Consider the following 9813-nt stretch of genomic DNA (forward strand, 5'->3'; position numbering starts at 1 on the left):
AGTACATTGTGTATATATATATATATATATATATTAATACTTAAAAGTAATGAAAAATTCTTTGCATTGCAGTAATAAGAATTAATTTTTTATGATGAATATATTCATTCTTTAAGCAAAATGTCATATTCTTATTTTTTTTTCTTTTGATTTTTGTGATTAAATTTGACCTAGCGTTGATCTACTGCACTTTATGAATATAGTAGTACTTTATTTATTCCTGAACCTTGTAGTGATTCTGTGCTGCTTTTATTTTTTGTTATTACGCAGTTATGGCATAATATAATTATATAAGCGGATCATCACAACAGTCAATGTTAAGACTCGTGTATGCTTTACTGTAATCATTGAGATGAAGCAGAGTGTTCTGTTGGCCAATATGCCTTAATAAATTGTGCAACATCAGCAGACTATGTTTTGTGGTTTATATTACGCATATATATATTATATAAACAATAAGAGGGAGGATGTAGACGAGATGACTTGAGGCGATTTACCATCGATGATGGCTAGAAACAAATCTGTAAGTATCTGTTTATTCATCCTTTGTGCAATGTGGTAAATAAGACTACATTAACATGCTATTTAAAGGTGCCGAAAGTGGCTGTTTTCAAATGCCATGTATAAACTTTCTCTACTACCTGACATATATCACTGAATTCCCATGCTCTTTAAACAGCTTGTGCTTTTTTTATTCAGTCAGAAAAGTAGTATTTCGAAGAAGAGTTAATGTGGTTGAAGCGAAATGGCTAAAATCACATACAGTACAGCACCTTCAATGAAAAGATTATTCAAATGATACATGTAATACTTCAGTAAAAAGTCAAAATCATTGATCTCAATCAATTTGGAACAAAATATAAACATGGGAACAAAATATAAAAGTTGCTGTTTGCTGGCATTTTCAACAGAACACCATAAAAGCTGAGCCTCGGACCGGGGTGATGAAAGAAAAATGAAAGGTTTTGGATAGCAGCACAAAGGGGATCATTCTTTTCAGAGTAGCACACATGCTGCCAGGAGCTGCAACTGCACCTGGGCATCTCTCAGGCCACACAGCCTCAGAGATCAGACTTTATTATTATCTGACATGGTTAGAGATTGAACATGTCTCGGAACATTAGTATAATTTTAGAGTTGACTGAAGAGGACCTTCCACACTAGTTTTATTGTTTCATTTTCATCAAAAAGTTTAGGGTTAATTTAAAGGAATAGTTCACCCGAAAAAGACAACTCTCTGAAAATTCAGGCTTTCACAGATGTAAATGAGTTAGTTTTTTCATCAGAACAGATTTGGAGAAATGTCAACATGCGCAACGCTGACCTCATACGTCATGCTCCCGGAACTGCTTCCGTGTACAACTGTTGGCGCAAGCTACATTAAAGTGATTATGACGTTTTGAATATGGATATTTTTTCTTACAAAAACGCATCGATTCGCTACAGAAGGCCTTTGTTCACCACACTTCCACACTTCTTTTTATGGATGGGCGATTTTTATTTAACTTCTTTTGGACTGAATCAACGCAACACCCGCTGAGTGTGGCATTAAACGGCTTGAAAGATCAAAGACAATTTTTAATATAACTCCGACTGGATTCGTCTGAAAGAAGAAAGTCATATACACCTAGGATGCCTCGGGGGTGAGTAAAACGCAGCCTAATTTTCATTTTTGGGTGAACTAACCCTTTAACATCTATGTTGACGTTTGACTTTTTTTTAAAGAGAGCAAAGTGATGCAAAGCTGAATTTTCAGCATCATTACATCGGTCTTCAGTGTTACATGATCCTTCAGAAATCATAAGATGATTTTTTGCTCAAACTTTTCTTATTATCAATGTTAATGAATAGCTTGATCTTTTGATGAATTTGATACATCCTTGCTGAATAAGTTCAGTTTTTTTTTTACTTACTTTACTTACTTAACTCTTGAGTGGTAGTATATGTCTGTCACAGTGTGGAATAAGTTACTTAGGTTTAAAGTTAGATGCGTGCCATCTTTAAATCTAGCCGGGGAAGATATCCACATTCGGTGTTCAAGGACAAATGGTGAGGTATGGATGAGCTCAGCTCAGCATATAGGACAAGGTGTCTGATTTCCAACCACTAATCTCTCAATATCAGAGGAGCTTCAGTGAAAAAAAGAACCTGTGGTACACAGTGTTATTAAAGCAAACTATCATTCATTCAGCTGCTACACGACACTGCATCCTATAACTTCTTAGGATCACTTCTGAGTTATCATTAGCAAGGAAAAATGCTCTTTTAACACATTTCACTAGAGGTTTCTTTGAAGCTCTTTCTAATTCTTTCTTTTCTTTTCCTTCAATCTCAATAAAGTCTTATTGCACTCTGTTCAGGCTTCTTGCACAGACTTAAAACTGGACATATCGTATTTCCTTTTTAAAAAGCAGTTATTGTTCTCCGTAAAGATATTCATCAGTTTGAAAAACAGTCTCGCCGTTGTGAAGGGCTGCTGGATCATCCGGCAAGAACAGGTGGGTTTTTATTAAAGCAAAGGAGGAGCCAGTCCAGACTAGACGAAACGTACGAGTTGAAAATCTCAGATAGACAGACAAAGCAAGAAAACAGACGAGTGTTAACATGGTGCTGTTAACCACCAAGTTTGTCCAGAGAGCTTCGCTCTTTGTGTCCTTCGGAGGTTTAGTCACAACCATTATTACAACCTTTCTGCCACTATGGAAGACGATGAACTCGGATCTGAATGAGATGGAGAACTGGTATGAGGGTCTCTGGCACATGTGTATTTACACGGAGGAAGTTGGCATTCACTGCAAAGCCTTTGAGTCTTTTTTAGCCCTTCCACTAGACACTTTAGCTTCACGGGTTCTCATGTGCATTTCCATTGCAACAGGATTTCTTGGTGTGGCGGCTGCTTTTTTCGGACTCCAGGGTGTTGAGATTGGCACCGGGCGGGAGAGGATGAAAAGGACTCTGCTTATTCTCGGTGGAGTGTTTATCGTTGTGTCAGGGATCACGACCCTCGCACCTGTTTCGCTAATGGCGTACATAATGGTAGTGAAGTTCTGGGATGAGAATCTTCCAGATGTGATGCCCAGATGGGAGTATGGAGAGGCCATGTTTTCTGCCTGGTTTGCTGGACTTCTGTTAGTTGTTGGAGGGGCTTTTCTTTTTGTTGCTGTCTGCATGGGCGATCATGAAGCAAAGCTGCAAAGTAAAATTCTGTCTCGCAATCAAGAACAACGCTCGAGAACTCGGCATTACCGAAAGACGGAAATCATATAGTTTAGATTTCATCTTAAGGCTGGAAATATTCAAGAATGCAACTCAGCTTTACTAAATAAACATGCCAGACTTGTTATCATGAAATATTGAATTTGTTTTCATCTGAATTGTGATTGCAATCAGAGGAGTTACTTGCATGGTGATTTTAAATTATACTTCAGTTCTTTTACATAAGAATCAATCTCTGCAGACTTGAGAGATTTGTGAGCTGTCATCTTAAAGAATACTAAAACTCACAAAATCTTTTTGCACTGTTGATGCATTGTACCGAAAACTCAATTAATGTTATGCATGATTTGGAAGCATTTGGACAGAACTGTTCACATGTTCTGAAGCTTTCGGTTGACTTTCAAAGCCCACTTTGGTAAAGAAATGGCCACCTATTGGCCACTGATTTTTATTATTTTTTTTACATAGATTTAAAAACATTTCAACCAGTAGTGTAAAAAAATGTTTTGTTTTGTTTTTATTTTATTATTTTATTTTATTCCTGTGTGCATTATTTGACACTTTTTTTTAAATCAACAGTATGTTTTGTCAATGCTAGCACTGTCAATGATGGTTAATGCTGTAATGCAATTTGAAAATATAGTATGTGTCAGAATAAATTTGTAATTATTTTTGGGATCTGTATTCTAGGCATACTCAGAATTACTGTATGACATAAAACTCATAATAACTGAAAACATTTTCATTTAAAAAGATTTGTTCCTAGAGATAATTCACCCAAAAATTACAATTCTGTCATTCCATCTTCTTATGATATATTCTTTTTTGTTCAACAGAAAAAAGAAAGTCTTAAGTTACAGAGCGACATGAGGATGAGTATTCCCGTAAGCATAATGAAGTCAGTTATTGACTGAATATGTTTATGTTTGAATTATTGTTAAATCAAGCCAAGTGTTTTATAAATTGATGGATGAATGAGGATAAACTAAATAAAAGTGTGTGGTTTGATCAGACCTCATTCCAAACGCCTCCATTCCTAGTTCGTGTAGTGGTTTTTAGATATAAAATATTGTGTAGCCATCCTTAATGGATATTTTGGCATCAGTTAGAACAACATTAAAACCAGTATAAAGGAAATGAAAGAAGACAGATTGGGAGAGGCAGACCACAGTTGAAGCAGAAGCTGGAAAACAATGAATTCCTTTTTCTTGTCTAGGACAGGCATGCTACCTTTTAGCGCTCGGCTAATCTTGGCAGTGAAAGTCATCCAGCATAGAGTTCAGAAAAGAGTTTCCTGTGAAACACATAGGTCAGCGGGTACAAATGAAGAGGGTGTGTCTTTGACCTACAGTCTGTGAGCATGCATCCCCATACAGATGTGCTATGACGTTTAGCTTAGTTGATATCATACCTGGCTAACATCTAAAAAAGCACATGCTGCAGTGGTAAAGCTGTTTTGATATCATAAATGTGTACACTAAAACCAGACAATGCCCTCTTTATGTTTTGTATGCTCCTTTTTGAGTAACTTTGTATGTTTCCTTAAAAAAATGCCACACAGCTGTTGCATAGAAAGTCAAAGAGATTTTGTCAGTTTTCCTGTTTTTGTTTTTTTTAAATAAACATTATCATTAATTATTGTCATTTGTGTCTATATATGTTCACAGGTTTGGGGTTAAGTAACCGTTTTTGGAAGACAACACTTATGCATATATATAATGCATTATGATGTTACAAAATAATTCCGTTTCTAATAAGAGCAGAAAATCAGCAGATTGGAATGATGTCTGAAGGATCATGTGACATTGAAGACTGGAGTAATTCAGCTTTAGGAATAAATTACATTTGAAAATATATTTAAATGGAAAACAGTTATTTTAAATTGTAAAAAATTGTAATACTAAAAAACTATACCTTTTTCTTACTACCCTTTTTTAAATAATTTTTTTTTTAAATAAATGCAGCCATGGTGAGCATGAGACTTCTTTCAAAATTATTAAAAATATATATTAATTACCCAAAGTTTTGAATGGTAGTGTACAATAAATTATCTATTTTAATTGATATATTTATGTATTAATATCTAATCGAATGTATTATCATAATTGATATATTTTAAATCTCATTGTACCCATGTTTCACAAACTCTGGAATTTTTCTAAAATATTCACATTTTTTTAATCAAACATGCTAATTATTTTTTATCACTATCCAACCAGGTACTAACCTTATCAGTAAGTAATTGTGTCCTTGAAAATCTAAAGCTATTGATTCTTTCCAGGACACTCTGTCTCCACAGGGGTTAAAGCACCTCTACAGGAAGAAGACATTAACATTCATATCAGAGAATAAGGCTAATTCATAATTCATCAGCTCCCTGATCTTCTGTATAATATGCTGTGACCTGTATGGCTCTTTGCACTGAGACAGGTCATGTCTGGTAAAGGGAATGAGTGCTTAATGAAATTATCTGTTATGTTTGTCCTTTTATCCTTGAGGTGATGTTTCTTCAACTCTTCACCTCTAATCTCTGGTGACGTTCCTCCATTGCCAGCAGAGGGCCTCACAAGTAGATGTTCTACCAGGATTTTTGCTTCCTGATGGAGGTAAGTTTGATTGTACTTGCTGGCAGATGCTGCAGACATGTCAGACGGCTGCAGTAAAAACAGACTGCTGGTGCAAGACTGAATCCCTAATGCATTGGTTGTGATTTACTGCTGCCTAAATGCATTGTGAAAAACAGCTTACTTTTTTTTTTTGTATGTATAGATATCTAAAAAGTGTTGTTTGCATCCAACTGGCAAGCACAACTTTAATCAGTGAATCATCATTTCAGGTTTAGTCACAGCCTTTCCTGAAAAGTAGCGCATCCTGTTCTCTGATCCGACAGATCATCTTTTGTGATGAGCACAGCAAAAAGAGCCTCATGACCCTTTCAATAATAATTAGACTGTATTTATCATCAGGCATCTTTTTGCCCCTTTTTCAAAGGCAGTGAGACACACATGATGGAGAAAAGATACATCTAGATGTTTACATTAGGGTTTGTTGTTAAGGTTAGTGCATAGTTGCTACAGAGCATAGTTAGATGGTTGCTAGGGTATCCTGGGTGATTTTTTAGCACATTGTTATGCAGTTGTTAGAGTGTTTTGTTAATGCATGGCTATGCACCTGGGTTTTCTGATTGGTTTTGGTGCATTGCTGTCAGTGTTGCTATGTAGTTGTTAGGGTGTTCTGATTGGTTTTAGTGTGTTGTTGTTATTAGGGTGTTCTGATTGGATTTTAGTGCATGGATATACAGTTTTATGCGTTTTAATTGGTTTTAGTGTAGGCTATTGCTATGCAGGTACTAGTGTATTCTGGGTGTTTTTTTAGCATGATGCTATGCAGTTGTTAGGGTGTTCTGGGTGGTTTTAAGTACATGGCTATGCTGGGTGCTGGGACTGGTTTTAGAGCATTGCTATGCATTTACTGTGGTGTTCTGAGTGGTTTGTAGTACGTTGCTATGCAGTTGCTAGGTTTTCTGGGTGGTTCTAGGCATGCTACTACAGTAGGCAGTTGTATGGATGTTCTAAATAGTTTTAGTGTGTTGCTATGCAGTTTATATCCACCTTATTTTGGCCAATCTCTATAACGGAATTGCACACAAACTGCATTGCGATCATTTCCCAAATTGTCTTTTGTGTGGAAATATTACTGTAAATGGCAGCTAACAGAGGCCGGAGACGCTGAAGATGGATGCAAAGAGCAGAGCTCCCTAAACCTAAGTATAATAGTAAAGCGCCACTAATGAGCACTAATGATCTGTAGAAAGATCATCCACAGGGGCAGCATTTACAGTAATGAAGCGAGAACCTGAGATTTGATCTGCTTAAACGACAAATTAGATCCCCGATGTGATGCATTTGAGAGAGAACGAGCTCAGTAAAACTAAGGAGAATAAAAGAGATCACAGGAACAAAGTGATTTAGATAGTGGTCAACCAAAGGAAGCAGATTGATAGGTTGGGGGAGTGACAAAAAGGAGAGATGGAGGTGCAGGAGGGGGTGAAGAGTGAAAGGGAAAGTGGAGCGCTGGGAAAATTCATGCTGTGTTAGCATCCCTGAGCAACTCCATCAATACTGCATACAGCTGAGTTACTGGCAAGAGTCCCGCTGCTGCAACCCCACAGTCTGTGAGCATGCATCCCCACACAGATGTGCTATGACGTTTAGCTTAGTTGATATCATACTTGGCTAACATCTAAAAAAGCACATGCTGCAGTGGTAAAGCTGTTTTGATATCATAAATGTGTACACTAAAACCAGACAATGCCCTCTTTATGTTTTGTATGCTCCTTTTTGAGTAACTTTGTATGTTTCCTTAAAAAAATGCCACACAGCTGTTGCATAGAAAGTCAAAGAGATTTTGTCAGTTTTCCTGTTTTTGTTTTTTTTAAATAAACATTATCATTAATTATTGTCATTTGTGTCTATATATGTTCACAGGTTTGGGGTTAAGTAACCGTTTTTGGAAGACAACACTTATGCATATATATAATGCATTATGATGTTACAAAATAATTCCGTTTCTAATAAGAGCAGAAAATCAGCAGATTGGAATGATGTCTGAAGGATCATGTGACATTGAAGACTGGAGTAATTCAGCTTTAGGAATAAATTACATTTGAAAATATATTTAAATGGAAAACAGTTATTTTAAATTGTAAAAAATTGTAATACTAAAAAACTATACCTTTTTCTTACTACCCTTTTTTAAATAATTTTTTTGTGTTTATGAAAGACAAGCACAAAAGTGGAGAGAGAGAGTAAGAGAGAGCAGATCTTACAGGCGCCTCTGCTTTCTGGTGTGTGTGTGTGTGTGTGTGTCAGAGGTTTGTGGTGGGACTGTGCCTTGATCTTGGGCTACTGCAGTAAAAGCGTGAGGAGGAGGAGGCAGGAGAGGATAGTGCTGCGCTCTGGAATTCTCCATAGGAAAGAGGAATAACACCAATCCTGCTCCACGGATAGCATCGGACTGGATACCTAGTGAGATTTCAGCGGCTTCCACACCTCTGGCCTTATGCAGAAAACTCTGAGCACACCTGATTTAGACCGGACCAGGTGAGTAGAGATCATTAACTCTCAGTTTGGCAATGTTATGCAATTCAGATTGTGATCTGCTAGCACATGGAACAGTGTCTTATCAGATTGAATGAACGTCTGGAGGCAGATAAGATAAAAGAATGCTCCATATGTGTGACATCTGAGGTTGAATTTTGCACTGGGAAGCTGTTTGGTCAGGTAAATAGATTGGTGCAGATTTGAGGTCCACAACGTTGGAGTATTATAGTGGTGCATTGAGATCTCAGATGATGGATGAACTTATGTAAACTTTAGTTTTCTCTATCTATCTCAGCATCAGTTTTACTTTCTACACTGAAATAAAAGAGTGTAAAAGCAATTTTTACTCGGAAATTGCTAGTAAATTTCACAAACAATTACAAAGAAACCGCAAGTAACACATTGATTTAAACATTACAATTTGAAGTAGAAAAACTGAAATAGTATTTTCTTGCTAAACATAATCAAATGATCTTTGTTTTATTTACATCTTTGATTACATCTCATCATGAAAAACAAAGAAATATAATATATTCTACTTTTAACATATTTATATTATTCTTTGTGAATGCAATCTTTATATATATATATACAGTATATATATAACAAAATATGACTAAATGAGGAATGGCTGGAAACTCAAAAGAATGTGTGGGAACTGGGAACCCTCTCTCTTTTTTTCTATATCCATATAAAAGACAATAAAAAATTTGGTATTTCAATGTAGTACACTGTAAAAATGTTTTTTTTTTTTAAGTTGTAAAGATTATTGGAGTACATTTCAGTCTTTCTACTTGAAAATTTGACATTTAACTTAATTTGTTACTAGCAGTTTCTTTGTAATTATTTGTGAAATTTACTAGCAATTTCTGAGTGAAAATTAATTAAAGTAAATAATTTACCTTTTTAAAATTTTTTCCAGTTAATTTAAAATGGGAGGGGAGGGATATGAAAGTATCGCTGAGATTTACGGCATATCAAAAACTTGATTACCGTACAGTAATTACTGTTCAGACTTAAATTGCAAACTGAGTGTATTATATTTATTTTCCATGGGTTTGTATAAAGAAAGAAGTTGCTTTCTATAAGGTGCATTTGAACATTCTGACCATACTCCCTTCAAACACCATTTGCTTTGACTCTTAAGTTAAATGCGCAAGTAACAGCTAGAATTATGAGTATGTCTTAACCCACAATGTACTAAAGGTTAGCGTCTAAATTCCACAACTAGATCAGTGCTGCACTTCAGTGAACTTCTGATTATGGAAAAGACTTACAGAAAGTCACACCACTGTCAGCTGAACTCAATGAGCAGGTAAAACACACCTTACATATAAAAAGTCAGAAGGTCAGAAGGCTCATGATGTTTGAATGTTTCTTCTTTTCAGTGCTCTTAATGAGGAATCTGATTAGCTGTAAGCCAATATTCCAATATTTTTTGCACTATAATAATCCAGTCAAACAAAAGCCTCTTTACATCTCACTACAACTCAAG

At 35.9% G+C, this 9813-nt stretch overlaps 1 protein-coding gene across 1 annotated transcript; it reads left to right on the forward strand.

Annotated features, from left to right (window-relative positions):
- Positions 1-2589: 2589 nt before the first annotated feature.
- cldn26 (claudin 26) lies at positions 2590-3267 on the forward strand. Its single transcript, XM_016291299.1, has one exon. The coding sequence runs from the start codon at positions 2605-2607 to the stop codon at positions 3265-3267; it is 663 nt and encodes a 220-aa protein (XP_016146785.1). The 5' UTR covers positions 2590-2604.
- The last annotated feature ends 6546 nt before the right edge of the window (positions 3268-9813 follow it).

This window comes from Sinocyclocheilus grahami, unplaced genomic scaffold (assembly GCF_001515645.1).
Source record: "Sinocyclocheilus grahami isolate Dianchi unplaced genomic scaffold, SAMN03320097.WGS_v1.1 scaffold269.1, whole genome shotgun sequence".
Classification (NCBI taxonomy): domain Eukaryota; kingdom Metazoa; phylum Chordata; class Actinopteri; order Cypriniformes; family Cyprinidae; genus Sinocyclocheilus; species Sinocyclocheilus grahami.